The sequence below is a fragment of the Plectropomus leopardus genome, chromosome 21, assembly GCF_026936395.1.
Source record: "Plectropomus leopardus strain MGB_pleo_1.0 chromosome 21, ASM2693639v1, whole genome shotgun sequence".
Lineage (NCBI taxonomy): Eukaryota > Metazoa > Chordata > Actinopteri > Perciformes > Serranidae > Plectropomus > Plectropomus leopardus.
Window position 1 is genome coordinate 27,650,193 of NC_142196.1, and position 18,826 is coordinate 27,669,018.

At 43.2% G+C, this 18,826-nt stretch overlaps 1 protein-coding gene and 2 long non-coding RNA genes across 4 annotated transcripts in view; 2 read left to right on the forward strand and 1 right to left on the reverse strand.

Annotated features, from left to right (window-relative positions):
* The window catches only part of LOC148186110 (uncharacterized), a 7,131-nt gene extending 1,195 nt beyond the window's left edge, over positions 1-5,936 (forward strand). The window contains exons 4-5 of one of the 2 annotated variants that reach the window (XR_015775310.1): positions 1-93; positions 5,758-5,936. The exon at positions 1-93 is cut by the window's left edge and continues 57 nt beyond it. This is a non-coding gene — a long non-coding RNA (uncharacterized LOC148186110). Of the gene's footprint in view, positions 492-5,757 lie in introns of those variants that run through there. The other variant, XR_015775309.1, reaches the window with a different exon arrangement.
* Positions 1-18,826, reverse strand: part of LOC121966911 (melanoma receptor tyrosine-protein kinase-like) — a 40,250-nt gene that overhangs the window by 6,993 nt on the left and 14,431 nt on the right. Inside the window, exons 2-24 of the mRNA XM_088071722.1 lie at positions 16,608-16,759; positions 16,022-16,229; positions 14,064-14,198; positions 13,739-13,807; positions 12,375-12,493; positions 11,184-11,325; positions 10,204-10,317; positions 9,991-10,117; positions 9,141-9,214; positions 8,474-8,564; positions 8,109-8,308; positions 7,897-8,029; positions 7,098-7,188; positions 6,630-6,787; positions 6,494-6,526; positions 5,836-5,980; positions 5,205-5,327; positions 4,319-4,417; positions 3,840-4,025; positions 2,784-2,939; positions 1,828-1,903; positions 918-1,064; positions 1-60 (exon numbers count right to left, since the gene is read on the reverse strand). The exon at positions 1-60 is cut by the window's left edge and continues 38 nt beyond it. Of these exons, the coding sequence (XP_087927848.1) occupies positions 1-60; positions 918-1,064; positions 1,828-1,903; positions 2,784-2,939; positions 3,840-4,025; positions 4,319-4,417; positions 5,205-5,327; positions 5,836-5,980; positions 6,494-6,526; positions 6,630-6,787; positions 7,098-7,188; positions 7,897-8,029; positions 8,109-8,308; positions 8,474-8,564; positions 9,141-9,214; positions 9,991-10,117; positions 10,204-10,317; positions 11,184-11,325; positions 12,375-12,493; positions 13,739-13,807; positions 14,064-14,198; positions 16,022-16,229; positions 16,608-16,759 (2,838 nt within the window). The remainder of the gene's footprint in view (positions 61-917; positions 1,065-1,827; positions 1,904-2,783; positions 2,940-3,839; positions 4,026-4,318; positions 4,418-5,204; positions 5,328-5,835; positions 5,981-6,493; positions 6,527-6,629; positions 6,788-7,097; positions 7,189-7,896; positions 8,030-8,108; positions 8,309-8,473; positions 8,565-9,140; positions 9,215-9,990; positions 10,118-10,203; positions 10,318-11,183; positions 11,326-12,374; positions 12,494-13,738; positions 13,808-14,063; positions 14,199-16,021; positions 16,230-16,607; positions 16,760-18,826) is intronic.
* The window catches only part of LOC148186111 (uncharacterized), a 29,269-nt gene continuing 21,778 nt past the window's right edge, over positions 11,336-18,826 (forward strand). Inside the window, exon 1 of the long non-coding RNA XR_015775311.1 lies at positions 11,336-11,625. This is a non-coding gene — a long non-coding RNA (uncharacterized LOC148186111). The remainder of the gene's footprint in view (positions 11,626-18,826) is intronic.

Here is an 18,826-nt window from a genome sequence, read left to right on the forward strand (position 1 = left end):
TGGAGAACTCCACGATGAGCTCTCTGAACCTGGGACGACTGGACGGGTCGATCATCCAACCTGAGGACAGACGGGGACACAAAGGACTCTCAGGTGTTTGTTATGTCCAGGTGTCTTTTTTACAGTGGGGGTGGTGATGTTAGCTGGTTCGGTGTATATTGGATGGATTATGATGAAATATGATTCATGTTCCTCTCAGGATGAACTGTCATCTCTTTATCTTCTTCAAAAACGGCCCTAAAATAATTCAAGAAAACAAATAAATCTCCACACGTTTTTAAGAAAAACAGACAAAAAAAAACACATAAAGACATTGCTGATATTTTCTAATTAAAAAAATTAAGAATTTTAGGAGTTCTTTGAAGAAATACAAAACAAAATCACTAAAAATGGATAAAAAAACTTTTTCTTTTTTTTAAATGCCAACAGTTTTCAAAGAAAAAAACTTTTAGAGAAATAAAGTCTTCAAAAATGTCTTGAAGGAAAAAAAATAGCATTTTTTTTAACATAAATAAAAAACAAACAAACTTTGTAAAAATGTTTTTAAAAATAAATAAAAATGGCCAATGAGGTCCAGGCGCCCTGCTCGGACGAGACCAGCTGCCATAAAACAGGACGCTAATGATTGTGATTGATGTGACGTTATTATTTACAAACGGCGTGTAACGTGTCACGCTAGAGGCCGACACTGTTGTGTTAAACCTCTTTCTGTGATGCCGGCATGCTGTCTAAAATCACACGCGGGGGCTACATGATGCCGCCGCCGTTTGTTTCTGTGTAAAAATGGAAAGACGGGACTCTGCGGCGCCACCTCTGAGTGACGATAGCGTGTTAGCATCGAAGCTGCGGCGTGTCTGAGTTCAGCCTCACAGAGCTGCCAGCGCGGCCGCCCGTCCTCGCCGCGCCCGTCCTCTTACATTTCACCATGATCATGTAGACGTCGATGGTGCAGACGGGGGGCTGCGGCAGCCGGTCTCCTCTCTCCAGCACCGAGGCGATCTCGCTGGCCGGGATGCCGTCGTACGGTTTGGAGCCGAAGGTCATGAGCTCCCACACCGTCACACCTGCGGACCCAAAAACCATCAGACCGACTGCTGGTCGCTAAGACCAACAGGACATTCATCAGACAGCTGTGGAGTAATTTAACTCTTTAAGACCTGGATCGACATCACTGAGTTTGTGCTGCCGTCAGACGCCTTTCACAGATATTTAAACGATTTCTTTCAAAAACAGGAGAAATAAAATCTGTGAGCAACTTGGCAAGAAATGTTCCCCAAATTACACAAAATTACTTAGATTTGGCAGTCAATTTTTTAAAATTATTATTATTATTATTACTGCTACTATTATTATATTTAAAATTAATTTGCAAAATTATTATTTTAAGCACACCTTTTCAAATGAAATTGCAAGAAATTTGGAAGTTTGTTTATAAAAAAAGAACTTGTATGATTATTATTACTATTATCATAGTTTTTTAATTATATACTTACAATTATTTTTGCAAAATTATTGTTTTTTTCAAAACACTTTTTTTTTTTTCAAATGTTCAATTTAGAAATTTTTTTTACTCCCCAACCGCCTATTCATAACGTTGTAGTTTTTTAAATTCTTGCTAATTTTGGGGTCACTTCTTGAGTTGTTCCTCGCCTTCTTCCCGTGTTTTTGAAAGAGATCAAGCCAATTTGTTTGGGTTTTTAAGGGTTAAACCACCACAGAGGAAGTAAGTTCAGGTCTGATTGCAGTTTTTTTTTGTTTGTTTTTTTTTAAATTGATCAAATGTGACGTCGGGGCCTCGTGCGGGCCGGAGACCGCAGGTTGACTCACCGTAGCTCCAGACGTCACTCTGATGCGTGTAGGTCCACTGAAGGATCGACTCCAGCGCCATCCACTTAATGGGAACCTGCAGAGAGGGACGGACGCCAGGCCTGTGACACGCTTACGGAGGTTTAAAACGGCTAAAGATGATTTATTTACAAACATCAATGCATCGTCACATCCGTTTAGGCAAAAATATATTTGCAAATTGCACTTTCCAGGCCTGGAAAAGTTTTGAAAAACTAAGACTACCCTAAAAGTTTTGGAAATTTATGGAATTTTGTTTCCCAAACCTATATAATAACACATGATGTTTTACAAGGACCGTTTAAGGTGTGTTTTTTTTAAATCACCAAATTTTTAAAGACAAAAAAAGGCTTTTTTTAAATTGCCAAAAATCTTAGAGCAAAACAAAAATGTTCATATTTTTCTTTAAAAATGACCAAAAAGCATCAAAGAAACTTTTTTATTGCCAAAAAGTTTAAAAGAAAAAAATTAATCACCAATTTTTTTCTTTGAAAATGGCCCAAAAAATTGAAAAACAAAATATAATTATTCTAAAAAATGAAAAAAAAACAAACATTTTCTTTAAGACTTTCCAAAAACGGTTAAAGAAAAATTACCACTTTTTTCTTTCCAAATTACCCCAAAATTTTAAACTTTTGAAGAAAAACAAATTCCTAATTTCATACCTTCGCATGCATGTTTAAATATTCAGTTCTAATCCTGTGCTGAATTTATTATTTTTCAGAATAATATATATTTAAAAATCTAAGTACTGATAATCAGTGCGGACGGTTGAAATGTGAACGGCGCTGAAGCGTCAGAGGTCGGATCGTCTCTGTTCATGTCGCAGAGACACCGTGAGCTCGGCGGCTCCGTCAGGACGAGCTCTTCGTCTGACACGAAGCGTTTTCGGTCCGCAGCGTAACAATCACAAACGTTTCATTATCAGACGCACGCACCTTCCCTCCGTCAGCGTGGTACTCCTTCTCGTCGGCCGTCAGCAGCTTGGCCAGGCCGAAGTCCGTGATCTTGACGTGGTTTGGAGTTTTCACCAGGACGTTCCTCGCCGCCAGGTCCCGATGCACCAGGTGACGCTCCTCCAGGTAGTTCATCCCCTGCACACGCACGCGCACACACACACACACACACACACACACACACACACACACACACACACGTGAGAGGATCTACGAGTCGACTTCACAGTGAGTTACCGTTTACAGCAGAGATACTCCACCTGCTCTGTTTGGGAGCCACTTTTGCAAAATGTCAAGAGGCCAGGGGCCAGTCGCAGCAGCCCCGAACACGTTTCTGAGATTTGAGGACATTTCTAGGACTTGAGGACATTTCTAGGACTTTGTCTTGTTTTGATGCTGTTTTCTGCACTCTGACACCTTCTGGACACTAAAAGGACAAAAACATTTCCCGGTGTCATCACTTTATGTTTACTGTCAGTTAGAAAAGGGGAGCCCATCAGGGACCACATTGGACCCGTGAATTGGATATCGGTGGTTTCGAATCTGTATCGATGCTCCTGGTTGGGTGGTTGTCTGATGTCACAGCACAGAGAAACACGGGTCAGGGGTGAAAATAAGAAATGGGACACGGCCTCGCAGAAGTTGTCGGACGCAGAAACGCAAAGATGAAGCCGTTCGACCGTCTGACGGAGTAAACCGGCAGATTAATGTCGAACAACATCGAGATCTGACTCTGAGCTCCTGACCTTGTTGTTTGTGATTTTCCCAGCACCTAAAAATCCAGCTGAGACTGAGAGCGGCGTCTGAGCAGATTAACACCGCCGCGTTTCCTGCTGCGCTCACACTAATGGGCCTCAGCAGGATTACGGCGGCCCGGCCGCACACACGGCCGACGCCTCAGGCGAGCCAGCCAGCAGGGAGGACTCCTCTTCTTCCTCCTCCTCCTCCTCCACCTTTCTCTCTAACGGGAGCAGTGAGAGCCGCAGGCCTGTGGACGGCGATTCGACAGTGTGACTGACCCCGAGTGTCTGGGCTCACCTTGGCGATCTGGACGCACCAGTTGAGCAGCCACTGAGCGCCGATGTGGTCCCGGTGGTGTCGGACGTAGTCCAGCAGGCAGCCGTACTGCATCAGCTGAGTCACCAGCTGCACCGACGATGTCAGGCAGATCCCCAACAGGCGACACACGTGAGGGTGATCCACGCTCGCCATCACGTACGCCTCCTACACACACACACACACACACACACACACACACACACACACACACACACACACACACACACACACACACACACACGGAGAGCAGTGATCGAGGATTGAAACCTGGAGTGTGTCCATGTGTCTTCGTCCAACATCCAATTCAAACACTTTTAACAGTTCAATCATTTGAAAGCATTATTTTGCATAAATAATAACAGCAAAATAATCATATTGAGCGCGCGAATCAGTGAAAACCTCGATCTGAAAGAGGAACAACAAGCAGGAGGAGAATCAGAGTAACGGAGGAGGCTCACATCCAGGATTTCTTTGTTGGCTTTCGGAGACGTGGCCTCTCGGAGAACCTTGATGGCTACCGGGATCCTCACGTCCTCTCCTTCAGGGATCCACAGACCCTGAAAAAGATTTATCGTGTTCAGACCAGAAGGTGCAGAAAAAGCAGACTGAACAGTTTTACAACCAATCCACCGGAAAGTGTCGAGTATTTTAGCTGCTCCGGCTCACGTTCTTATGGGTGAATTTTCAGAGCGTCGTTACGATGTTTTAGATGAAAAAAATGAACCATTTTCAATATTCAACATGCAAAGTCGATTCTTTTTAATTGTCACAGCTGTGGAAAGATCAGCGATTAACATCAACGGCGATTTTTATACATCACACTCATACTGCTCTGCACAAAAATGTGCTTTTACACATGAATATTTTCTATTTGCCGTTTGCATGTTTTTCTGCTCTGATGGCTGTGGGATCAAAAATGTCAGTTTGAATGGGTTTCAATGGAGCATTTTTGGACCTGAACAGTCTGAATGTAACTATTTAGTTTCCACAGTGTATTTTAGACTTATTGTAGGAGCTGAGCTGCAAATTCACTGATTACACTCAAATACACAATCTGGACTACATTTAGGACACATGCATCAACACACACACAGTTATCACAACAGGAAGGAGGAAAGACACTAAAATCAGACAAACTGTCCCTGAAGGGTTAATAACTAACAGTCCCTGGAGGGTTAATAACTAACAGTCCCTGGAGGGTTAATAACTAACAGTCCCTGGAGGGTTTTGTAAAGATATTTTAGTAGTCTGACTGACCGTCTGCTAACGAAGCTAAGACGTGGACCCGCTGGCCTCCGTTTAGGTCCCTTCAAAGATATTCGGTTTTTGTATGGACGGTCTCACCTTGAAGACGGTCCCGAAGGCGCCGGAGCCGAGCACTCGGACCTTTTTGAACTCCGTCTCCTTCAGGATCCTCAGCAGCGCCTGATTGGGAGCTTCTCCGCTGGGAGTCAGCGGCTCCACCAGCTGCGGCACAAACGTTTCATTCACGTTATTTCAGCGACGCAGCATCTGCTCCACATTCACATATTCAGCAGTGCGAAACTGTCGGAGCGTTTTCATTTTCTTTGACATTTTTATATTTTTGATACGACTTCAGTTCTCGTGAGCTTTTAAAAGAAAATTAGTTTGATTCTTTTAAAAAGAAAACACCAAAAAAGAGAAATATATGTCGCAATTCAGCACAGACTGTTTCTAAATTACTTAATTATATATTTAAAATTATTATACTGAAAAATGTGAAAAAAAAAAATGTTTGTGTGGTTTTTTTTCAGTTGCTATTTGCACTTTTTTCATGTTTTTGAAAGAAATCAGGCCACTTTGCACACGTTTCAAAGTCCTGAATTCAAAAGCCCTCGTTATTTATTATTATTTCTTTATTATTATTTTTTCCCAGTTTCTCGTCGTCATCATGGGAAATGGAGTCGCTGAGTGAAGTTTTATCGTTAATGAAATGAACAGGAGCGTCTCCCACCTCTCTCTCCTGCAGCAGGCGGCGCAGCGTCCTCTTCCTCCTGATTCTCCGTCGCCGCAGCAACACAAACACGACTAATGACACGATGACGGCGACCAGGAGCCCTCCGACCACGCCCACCGCCAGCGTGGAGTGCGTGGCAACGCTGTGAGGACGCACAGGAGGCACACACATCCTCTTTACAGGAGTCACCATTGTCGTCCATTAAATTTCGGTGCATTCAGGAAGAAGTCCCACACACACCCGTCCAGCTCTGACATGCTACAGTCTAATTCAGCAGCGGGAAAGTCCTCTTTGACTCCCTGTTTGATTTAGAAAGTCTAAAAGGGATAATTTGGAAAATGCATTTTCTACAAAACACGTATGTGGATTCTTAAAGTTGGAGGAATTTCAAACTGTGGCTGAAAAATGTCCTCTGTGGGTCCATCTTTGACTGATTAAGGACACAAACCTGTTTTTTTGTCCCACCATAATTCACTATAAAGGTGGTAAAAAACTTCCTGTTAACCAAAAATAAATGAAATGAAATCGCCATATTATTGCTTTAAAATTTTGCCGACTCATAATCACTTAATTTGAAAAACATATACATTTTTAAAAAGGGCTATTATTTCACTGTTCAGGCTTTTCAGGGTTAATGAATAACTTGTGGTTTTACCCGTTGCATCCAGAAAGTCCAGGACCTGAACACCTGCAGACACAAAGACACTCGTCACTTTCAGGTCTCTTTCAGGTCTCTTTCAGGTCTCTCTGACTGACTCGAGTGTCCTCAGAGCCGGTATCGTGTCTCTCACCCCTGGGTGCAGTTCTGGTGGCAGGGCTGGCACTGGCCTGTGCTGTCGGGGTATTTCCAGATCAGCGTGTCTCCGTCTCCCAGCACGCCGTGGGGGCAGCGCGGCACGCAGTGGGGGCCGTCTTTGAAGTGGGCGCACTGGGAGCACTGGTCCGGACCCTGCAGGCGGGGACAGAGGAGGGACGACGCGGGTAAGAAGTCATTTCTGCAAAGCTTGAAAAGCTCTTGGAGTTGATGCCTGTGAATTTTTCTGTGCAGATGTTTAAAGACGCGATTTCGTGGTTTAAAGTCGATTAAATATTTAATCGCAAAGAAATTAAATATTTTATTTCCATGACTGATCATACCATTAAACAAAAATTAGATGAAATAGAAATGGACTCACTGAGCTCTGACAGTCTGACACAGATTCATTCTGTACATATTAATGTTTGCACGATAAAATTAACCCCCGAGCGGCTGCACTGACCGGGCCTCGGCAGGTCGGGGTCCCGCTCTGCAGCCGACACTCCGGGTGACACTCGACGCAGCTGCTGTTCACCTCCACCTCTCTGGGCTCGCTGCAGAAAACACACAAACAAACACATTTTACACACATTTTAAAGTAAACTGTCCAGCAAAAGCAGGTGTTAAATATATAATAACAGCTCTGCCTCACCTTAGTGCCAAAAATAATTCAGTTATAAGCTGTAAATACACTCAAAGTACGTAAAACGTCCCATCTCAGTATAATAAATATGATTTAAATTGTGTTGATAGGTAATTATTGATGCATTATTGTGTTTGTCACTTTAAAGGTGCAGCTGGTAAAGGTGGAGGTTATGTCTTTTTTACATTTTTAATTTTTTTAAAATATATTATTAAGGCGTTTTGTTTTGTTGTTTTCTTTCAGATTATCGGGAAAGAAAACGTCCAAAATGCACATTTAGGTTCATTTTATTTCCAAGAATCAAAGTTATCATTATGTTCATGTTCACACATGAAAAGAGTAAAACTAGTCAAACTCCAACACTCGCTGAAGTGACAGTACACCAAAAATAATTTAAAAAATGAATTATACATAAATTAAACTACAAATTCAGATTTCTCTTCTGGAAATTAATGCAGAAAAATGCAATTTCAATATTTAAACACTTTAGGAAATGTGTGATATAAAAATAATTGCGTTTAACCAGTTTGGGAAGTTTGGTGGTGATTCCGTCCCAAAATTAAGCAGAATTTTAAAATTTAGGAATATTAAGTAAAAGTTCACAGGTGCTGCGTCTCACCCCTGCAGCAGGTTACAGAGCGCCACGCAGCGCCCCCTGCGGCTGAAATGGCGACAGGAGACACACATGGTGGGACCTGGACCCCAGCAGCCGTCGTCCGTACACTCCAGGTCACAGGTTCGATTCTGGTGCTCTGAAACAGACAAGAAGACTTTCTAACGACGTTCACCTCACTCAGCGGTGACGGCAGTCACGAGCACCCCAGAGCTCACCGCAGACTTCGGGGGCGGCGTTGTCGCGCATGGAGGCGGTCTGGTCGCTGGATCTGAAGAGGCGGGTCCACTGGTCAGGCCGCGTGTAACACAGCTGAGAGTTGCCCTTCACTGTGACCCGGCCGGCGCTCACCTCCCTCAGAGAGCGCAGACCCAGCCAGCGCAGGTGCTCCGCCCTCACCACCACCAAACTGTGCTGACTGGACCGCAGAGAAACACCACGAGGAGAGGTTCGTACGAAACATGCAATACTCAACTATGGACTCAGTACTCTGTAGTACTTAGTAATACCACAAATACTCTGTTGCAAGTAAAAGTCCTGCTTTCAGAACATCATTTTTAATAATAATGATCATCTGACTCACTTGTGTGTCGTTCGTCCTCTGATGATCTCCAGGTTCTCAAACACCGACAGGGAGGTCAGATTCTCCGGCCAGGACTGGATCAGCAGGAACCCTGGAGGACACATGAGGATCATTCACAGCAAGGAGTCAGAAACCTGGATCAGGTGTGTACATGACACCACATCCTGGTTTTATCAGAGTACTGCAAGTAGCATGTCAACTTTCTACGCTCGATCATAACTGGGAGACTTTAAAAACCCAGTTACAGCTAGGAGAGTCTGAAAAACAGATTTAAGTGTGAGAATCCAAAAACTGTATCATCACCAGGATTACTTCAAAAACCTGATTGGAACTGGGAGACTCAAAAACCCAGTCACAAGTGGAGGACTCCAGAAACCCGATCATAACCAGGAGACTCTAAAAACATGATCATTGCTGGGAGACTTCAAAAACAGAGATCTTAACTGGGACACTGCAAAACTGGATCATAACTGGGAGACCATAACTGAAATACTGCAAAAAACACGGTCATAACCAGGATACTTGTATCTGAACTCACGTTATGGTAACTGATGCACAGAAAGAATAATTTTCAGATGCTACAGAAGATTTCTTTCATCATTTTAACAAAATCAACAAACCTTTAAGTGTCACAGCTGAAGAGAGGCACTGATGACCTTTGACCTACCTGTGATTTCCTTCACTGTCCTGAAGTACTCCAGTTTAGCCGGGTCCATGGGAGGGATTTTATAGTGTGCGTCTCTGGAAGAACCAATGAAAGGAGACCTTTAATATAAATGTAATCTTGTATTTCTGACAGTTTAACTGAATGTTTTTAACCTGTTTTAACTGAGTCATTCCTGCATGAGATCGCTTTATTATAACTTGTTTTTTTATAATATTCTGATATTATACATTTTAAATTGTTTTTTTTTTTCTTTTGTAAGTACTCGGGTCTCTCTTAATAACCAGGAGATTTCAAAAACCTGATCATAACCAGGAGACTTCAAAAACCTGATCGTAACCGGGAGACTTCAAAAACCTGATCGTAACCGGGAGACTTCAAAAACCTGATCGTAACCGGGAGACTTCAAAAACCTGATCGTAACCGGGAGACTTCAAAAACCTGATCGTAACCGGGAGACTTCAAAAACCTGATCATAACTGAGAGACTTCAAAAACCTGATCGTAACTGAGAGACTTCAAAAACCTGATCGTAACTGGGAGACTCCAAAAACCTGATCGTAACCGGGAGACTTCAAAAACCTGATCGTAACCGGGAGACTTCAAAAACCTGATCGTAACCGGGAGACTTCAAAAACCTGATCGTAACCGGGAGACTTCAAAAACCTGATCATAACTGAGAGACTTCAAAAACCTGATCATAACTGAGAGACTTCAAAAACCTGATCGTAACTGGGAGACTCCAAAAACCTGATCATAACTGAGAGACTTCAAAAACCTGATCGTAACTGGGAGACTCCAAATCCTGGATCATAATCCTGCGCAGCTCAAACTGAGCGTTTCGAGTTTCTCACCCGGTGAAGGAGGTTTTGATGAGCGAGACGCCCCCGTTGATCTTGGTGCAGTTCCTGAAGGATTCGATGTTGGAGGCGTTGACGGCCATGGTTTTGATCAGGGCGCCGACGCCGACTCCGTCACAGGCTGGAGGAGCAGAAAGACGCTGTGGGGTTATTTTCTTTATCATCGGCTCTGTCTCTCTCACCGTCTGTCTGTCTCTGTCTCTCTACCTTTAGGACAGGGACCGTCGCATGCTTTGCAGCGTTGGACTCCGTTCTCCTCCACCTCGTACATGCCGGCGCTGCAGGTACGAACACACGATCCGCCCGTCACCACATAGTTATCTGTCCAACAGAAACAAAACACAGCTTCATTTATTTCTGCTAAAAGTTAATCGGAATGATTTATCTTTGCACAAACACATCGATGTCGGACTCAGAGTGTAAAATCCACGCAGCAGAACCAGAAATTCGTCTTTTCGTTCCACGCGTTCTTCTCCCTCTTTGGGCCTACATTACCCACAATGCTCAGACTGGGGGTAGATTTACGGTGCAGCAGAGATGAGCAGCGATCTACTGATGTCTGCTGAGCTCATCTCTTTCAAACGTTTCAAACTCAAACGTCACTTGAGGACATTTGTCGTACGCTTCATGCAGACACTGGAGGCCGTATACAACTTTTAACAACCCGAAAAATTCAATTAATAGCCCGGACTGTTATTTGCTTAAATAATTTATCTCAGCGGGTTTATATTTGGGACAGGAGTGGAACGAATTCTTAATTCCTTCTTCTTCTTTTTTTTTAATTTTTATGAGTCTAAACCATAACATTTCAAACTTGTAGCCCTCCTCAATCAAGACTAAGCACGAATCACAGTTTAAACATGAGTATTTCTGAGCAGCTTTGAAAAATAAACTATGACCGCTGTGAAATTACTAAAAAATATAGCTTTTTTCAACTGTCAGATCTAATTTCTGACGTCCACCTGGACACTATAAAAAAGAAATAAACTCACAGGGAGGTCACACTAATACATAATAATTTAATAGATTTATCATTTAAAATATATTTTCCAGACTTACTGAGGAATCAGAAATAAAAATAAAATCAAATAAATAAGGTTTTGTCGTGTTTCTCATGAATCCGTGAAATATTTAGTGAATTACAGAGTGAAGTCAAAAATGACATGAACGAGAGTTTGAGTCCGTACGTGGGCAGGCCTTCAGGCACAGCGCTCCGAAGGTGAACTTGGCGTTTGGGTTGTTGACCACCTGGTGGGTTTTGGGGTTGTAGAGCGTGAGAGGAGGACAAGTGTCTTTACAGGTCCCATCATCATTAAAGTCCCTGCAGGCCTGGAGAGGACACAGAGACAGAAACAAGGACAGTGTCTTCATTATTTAGTGTCCTGTTGTTGTTGTTGTGTTTTATGTGAGAAATAAATAAAATGATTTGGTCCGAACGAAACTCAAACAAGCAAATTTGGTTTTTATTGACAGCGATGACAGCGAGCTGCCTCTGAGGACGCGTCATAAACCTCCTGCGGTTCTGCGTCTCCCCCCTGGTCCTGGTGTTGGACCTGAGGACTCACCTGTCCTGAAGTCCAACCTGCTGGACGTGCGCCCGAACGAGGATCTTGAGACGAATGAAAACACGTAAGTCTTCAGATCTGCTTTTCTAAAGTTTTCTAAAGCCCTGCGCACCGGGGTTGAGCCGAGGATGAAAGGCAGGAATTATCATGTTTAAAATTCAAAAAAAAAAATTCATATCAAATTTAAAAAAGGGGGTGGGTTTGATAAATATTCACTTCCTCCTCCTTTTCGAACATGAAATATTCCCGTTTACTGAATATGTCCGATGGCCATTCTGCTGTTGTTTTTCGTACTTATATTTTATTTTGTTCTCCTGTTTAATTTAGCTTGTTGGAAATAAAAATCGAACTAACTTACTAACTAAAATAAATACATAAATAAACAAATAAACGAATAGCCGGGGCAGATAATGCACTTCCTGCGAGTATCCGAGTAAACTGCGTTGGTTGTGTTGATACTTACATAAAAGTAAAACCAAATTTTAAAGTGTATGTGGACATCATGTCGCGTCAAAACGGATAAATACAGAGAGCAAATAAAATAAATGAAATTACAATTTTAACAAAACATTCTCCTGCAGCTCATGACCGTCTTTCCGAGTTTTTGAAAGAAATCACGAAAATGTGCCTCCATTTTATGAAGAGCACGTCTGGTTTTAATTTTGGTTCAGATGTTTTTTAGGTGGCTCATATGAACTGTAGTGAATGTGTGCACTCACACACACACACTCACACACACACACACACACACACACACACACACACACACACACACACACACACACACACACACACACACACACACACACTGACCAGGCAGTCGGTGGCTCGAGGTCCGGTGCAGCCGGCAGCACAGTGTTCGTTACAGCAGTCGCTGGGCTTCGGACCGCGACACCTCCTGTTGCAATGCTCAGCACACTGCAGCTTCGTGACTGTAGAGACACACACACACACACACACACACACACATTTTACACATGTTTCTGCTGGTGAAGACGAGTCGTGTGTGTGTTTGTTTGTCACTACAGATGAACAGTGAGGGAGGGTGACAAACCAAACAGCTGATGTGTTTGTGTTTGATATTTAATGATATTTAATAAAAAGGCAAATAAAAGCAGAGTGAAGGTCCAGACTGTCAGGTTTAACCCTTTGTTAGGGCCTGCTTTAATGTCACACACACTCGTATCACTCTGCGCACGAGATGTGCTTTTCAAAGTCAGGCTATAAAATATTATACATTAATATTATTTTCTATTTTCAGAATTTTAACCCTCTAAATGCCAGGTCTTTGTCACAATGCCGCTATGTTTTTAGATGAAAAACAACACAAAGATGAATTATTTTCAAAATACAACATGCAAATTTGTTTGTTTTTGTTTGTAGCTGCCGACAGTCTGGGATATGTCAGTGTGTGAGTGTAGCTGCCGACAGTCTGGGATATGTCAGTGTGTGAGTGTAGCTGCTGACAGTCTGGGATATGTCAGTGTGTGAGTGTAGCTGCCGACAGTCTGGGATATGTCAGTGTGTGAGTGTAGCTGCCGACAGTCTGGGATATGTCAGTGTGTGAGTGTAGCTGCCGACAGTCTGGGATATGTCAGTGTGTGAGTGTAGCTGCCGACAGTCTGGGATATGTCAGTGTGTGAGTGTAGCTGCCGACAGTCTGGGATATGTCAGTGTGTGAGTGTAGCTGCTGACAGTCTGGGATATGTCAGTGATCAGCAGCTACATTGACTGTGACAGGTCACCTAGTGGAAATAGCATGTATTTCCTCCATATGCCAAATATGGTCAAAATGACCTCATCAGGTGGAAAATAGTCAAAATGACAAATTCAGAGTCAAAAGCCCAGAATGACACCCAGAAATAATACAAGTCCTGTTTTTCTGCTCTGATGGCTGTGGGATCAAAAATGTCAGTTTGAATGGGTTTCAATGGAGCATTTTTGGACCTGAACAGTCTGAATGTAACTATTTAGTTTCCACAGTGTATTTTAGACTTATTGTAGGAGCTGAGCTGCAAATTCACTGATTACACTCAAATACACAATCTGGACTACATTTAGGACACATGCATCCACACACACACAGTTATCACAACAGGAAGAAGAAAAGAGACTAAAAATAAATAAAGGGATCAGAGGAAGAGAAAGAGTGAATGAACAGAGGATAAAGAGTTTACATTTCTGGCAGTGCTCCGGTCCTGCTGCCCAACACGAGCCGTTCACACACCCGGGATCACACCTCTCACCTGCAGACACACACACACACACACACACACACACACACACACACACACACACACACAGGGGTTTTGATTTTTTCACGGTCATGATCATCAGTCGTTTAACTGTCCTCTGACCTGAAATAATGTCTCGGAAAAGAGAGAAAATTAGGGAACGAAAGTTCAGATAAATCAGTAAGCCAATGAAATAACTGTATTTCAAATACCTGGACAAACATTAATTAATGTCTTTAAGGGACCTCAAAACTCCAGTTCTACTTACATGTACGTGGGAACGTGTCCGTCTTGAAAAGCACGCTGGGATTGCTGGCTTTGTCCAGGATGTCCCACCACTGGATGGTCTCAATGTTACACAGCAAGGGATTGTTGGTCATCTTTACCCCTCCCTTCAGGATCTCTGCGGGGACAAGACGGGGACGTTTTAGTATCACGTAGGTCAAAGACAAGTCAAGGCGGGTCCAAGTCATTTAAAGGCCATGACAACGTCCCAGTGTCCTCAAACGAGATGAAAATAAAGTCCCAACGTCAAGAGACAAGATGATGATAACGTCCTCAAACGAGACAATTACATCCCCAATGTCCTCAAATGAGATGAAACAAAAGCCCTAACGTCAAGAGACAAGATGATAATAATGTCCCAATGTCCTAAAACGAGACAAAAATAAATTCCTAGTCCTCAAATGAGACAATAATAAAAACTCAATGTCCAAACATCCTGGAACAGGCGATAATTAAGTCCTAACGTCCTCAAACGAGACAATAATAAAGTCCCAGTGTCCTCAAATGAGACGATAGTGTCATAATGTCCTAAGACAAGATGAAAATAAAGTCCCAATGTCCAGTAACGAGACAATAATGAAGTTTTAACATCCTCAAACGAGTTCTTCCTGATCAAACTACAAACGCTATTCAATATAAACAAAACTATCAAATTTGACAGATTTCGTAGCTTGCCCACTTTTTTTAAAAAACATTTTTGTGTTGTGGTTTTGCTTCCATTAGATATCAAAGAAAAATGTCCACAAATCAGATAAATAATGCCCTCGTGTGAGGACACACGGTTGGAAGACAGGAATTCACCTTCATTTGCATTTAAAACTGAAATTTAAAAGTATTATTGTGTGTAAAGATCCAGCTGAAATATTTCTTTCCTGCGGTTAAAGTAAATTAGCACACACTTTAAAACCACAGCTCGTGTCCCTGCACGTCCAACAGCTGGATCCCGCTCTGAGCAAACACGCAGGGCCAAACGTCCTCGTCCTCAGCCAGCGCTCCCGTGGGTGCGGTCTACTTCCTGCTGTCGGAGCACAATCTGGTGTTGACTGAAGGTTTCTAAATAGTATGCAGCCTCCACCCCGTCCCCGCCCGCCAGCACCATCTCGACGCTCATCAGCGGCTTATAAAACCAAATGAAGCACAACTCAGTGAGCCGTAAACGGCGTCAGAAAACAGCTGCAACCGGCGACGATAAACTGCCTTTATTTAACCGACGTAACCGGCCGGCTCTGGATGCACTGAGACTTTCTCTGCCCCCCGATTCAGTTTCTGTAACTCTGATACTTTCAGCCCGCCGGCCAAATCCTGGTGCCCCCCCCCAAACATTTTCTACTTAACGAATAAAAAAAATGTGATCCACTCTGTGAATAGTTTTTGTACTTTTAGTCTCCATAAGGTGTCAGAGACATAAAACAGCATCAAAATAGAGCCCCCACACCCCCGACAGAGGTCCTGGATAAGACCCTAATGTCCAAAAATCTTTTGAAAAAGTTTTGAAAAAGTTTTGAAACCCTAGAAATGTGCTAAAATCATGAAAACATCCTAAAATCTGAGAAACTTCCTAAAATCCAAAAAATGTTTTAAAGTCCTAGAAACATCATTAAAAAAAACATGATAAATCCTAGAAATTTCCAAAAATTCAAGAAAAGTGCTAAAATCTTAGAAACGTCCTAAAATCCTGGAAATTCCTTGAAAACTTGTCTTAAGATGTCTCGAGATCCTAGAAATGCTCTAATAACATAGACAAGCTCTGAAACCCTAAACCTGTAAACTTCCTAAAATCCAAAAAACTTCCTACACTCCTGGAAAATAATAATCTGAATAAAGTGCTAAAATCAAAGAAATGTGTTAAAATCAGACAATTGGAATAAAATCCCAGAAAGTCCTAAAATCTGAGAAATGTCCGAAAATGTGCGTGCGTGCGTGCGTGCGTGCGTGCGTTACCCCTCAGGCTGCTGAGCTGCAGCTGTCTCAGCCCGCTGGTGTAGTTGAGGCTCGCAGACGAGTGGTTCCTGTTGTAGTTGGACATCACCAGCAGAGCGAACTGGTTTTGGTAGAGGTTCTGTCCGCGGATCAGCCTCAGGTTCAGCAGCGGGACGGTGGCGGCCTCGTTGATGGCGATCAGAACGTAGCCGCCCACTTCCTGGATGGACTGAGGAGACGGGAAGGAACCGTCAGTGTTTTGGGTTTTTTTGTTCTTTTTTGGATGTCGTGTGCTCGTAGTGTTCGGACTCTCCTCGTCTCTTTGGGACGTTAGTGATCGATTGAGTATTGGGTCATTATTGAAAACATAATAATAACCAACAACAAAGATCAGCGTCGGCAGCACGTTCAGTCTCGTCCGGTTTAACCCTTTGAAACCCGGAGTGACATCACAGCACTGTGCTGCATCACACAAACACAATAAGCATCTATTATTACTAGCATTAGTATTTTTATTAGTAGTAGTAGTAGTATTTCATTATTATTATTATTATCATCATCATTATTATTAGCAGTAGTCGTAGAAGTATTCATCGTGGAGACGGACCTGGAGGAAGGACAGGTCCTGGTGCTCCAGGGTGAAGGTGACCTCCAGGTTCTCCAGGACCACGGAGCAGTTCGAGTACATCGTCACCATTTTGTTATAGTGACTCTCACGAGTCCCCAACAACGTCAGCTGGTTACTCGTCCCCTGACACACTGACAGACAGAGACAGAGACAGACAGAGACAGAGACAGACACTGACGTGAATGGAAAAACCTTCAACTTTTCTCTTTTCAAAAAAAAACTCAGAGGATTATTGACTCTGTCCTAATAAGAGCCCGCGCTGTCTCCGCATGTTTCTCTTTAAATTTCAGGTATAATAACGTCCAGGTGCAAACTGGTGGCTTCTTTAGTTCTTTAATTGACCCTCGCTGTCCACCATCGCTATGGTTACGGCTGCTCTGGCTGGCATCTGGGCTCAGTTATCTGTCTCTGGATTTGACATGTTCATGTACTACAGAGGACAATGTCCCCTTTACTGCAGAGACAGTCTGCAAGTCTGTGGTGGGACATCGCTGAAGTAGATCAGCGCAGCAGAAGTTTGGCTAAAACTCGTCCGTCAGCGCTGACGCTTCAGTTGGGCTGCGATTCTGGTTCATACACGACACGGTCATTTTTTAAAGTTGCGTTAATCGCCGACCGACATTCCTGTCTTTATGATGCTGTACCGCGCCGAGTTTTGGCGTTTCCTAATCAAGATGATCTGGAAGGAACTGCTTCACTTTTAAAAACTGTTCTGAAATAAAAAACAATGGAATTGTAAACGTGATTAAAAATTGTGATTAATCCCGATTAACAGAAACATTAACAGAAATTCTGTGATCAATCACAGGCAGAAAAACAACTAATAACAATCATTCGACAGCTCTAGTTAAAAAATAAATTCCTCCTGTGGTTCGTGAATACGTGTTGAACGTTTGAACCTGATTCACGTCAGGTGTCCTGCAGCTCCAGTTTCCTGCTGTGAACTCATCGTGTGAGGTATTTAGAGACTCGTCGGGGCGGCAGGAGGGCGTGACGCCTTCAAACAGACGAACGAGTCGAGCAGCAGCCGCAGGACTCGTCAGTGTTCTCAGAGAGGAATGAAACCCGTCAGGCTCCGTTTGTACCGCAGAGCGACTTCCTGTAGAGACTCTGACGTAACGCCAGCCGCCAGGAACAAAATACCACGGAGACGTGTCAGGATTCAGTTTAATATTATATGTACATTCTCAATAATATCGGTTACCTGAGACTGGATCAGTAATATAGGTTTATACCTGAGACTGGATCAATAATTTAGGTTTATATCAGACTGGATCAATAATATAGGTTTATAACAGAGACGCATATGTCAGATGGATCAATGAAATTTGGATTGGATTGATTGAACTGATCAGATTGATTGAATCCTGAACTGATGAAGACTTCGGTCTCTGCTTGTTTCACTTGGCTGCGTTCCTATTGGCCGGCTCCCTGCTGTGATGTCACTAAGACAACACAGCTGCTCTGATTGGCTCATGGCTCACTTTGGGGGAGCGTTCCACATCTGGACACACACACACACACACACACACACACACACACACACACACACACACACGGCCTTTCACACAGAAACACACACATACACACCCACACACACACAAAAACGCTTAAACACGCACACACACGCACAGTATATGTGTTTAAGTATAGTCAGTTTAGTGACTATCTGTGAAGATGATTAGGACAATAAAACTTCTCCTCTCCTCCTGTCCTCCTCTCCTCCTGTCCTCCTCCCCTCCTCTCCTCCTGTCCTCCTCCCCTCCTCTCCTCCCGTCCTCCCCTCCCTGTCGTCTCCTTCCCTCCTCATCCATCATCCCTCCTCTCCCACTCGTTTATTCCTTCCTCTCTTTCCTCCCTCCCTTCCTCTGCTGTTCTCTGACTCATCCGTCCTCCCACCTCTTCATCCTGTTCCTCGTCTCCGTCCTCTGTGACTCCTCACTCGCCACATTCACATCCAGTTTTTTGAAGGGTTAAAAAACAGAAAATGTTCCCACTGAGCTGTTTACGTGGCTGATAAAAAACGAATATTTCACTAAAATTCCTGTTTAAAAGCAGCCGTGCTCTCTGATCAGGGTTCCCCTGTTCATGGAAAACCTGAAAAAGTTATGAAATTCGTAAAAATCCCTGAAAGTTTTGGAAAGTTTTTTGGGCTGTCTGTTTAAATTCAGACTCGCATCATCAAGCGGAGACCCCTC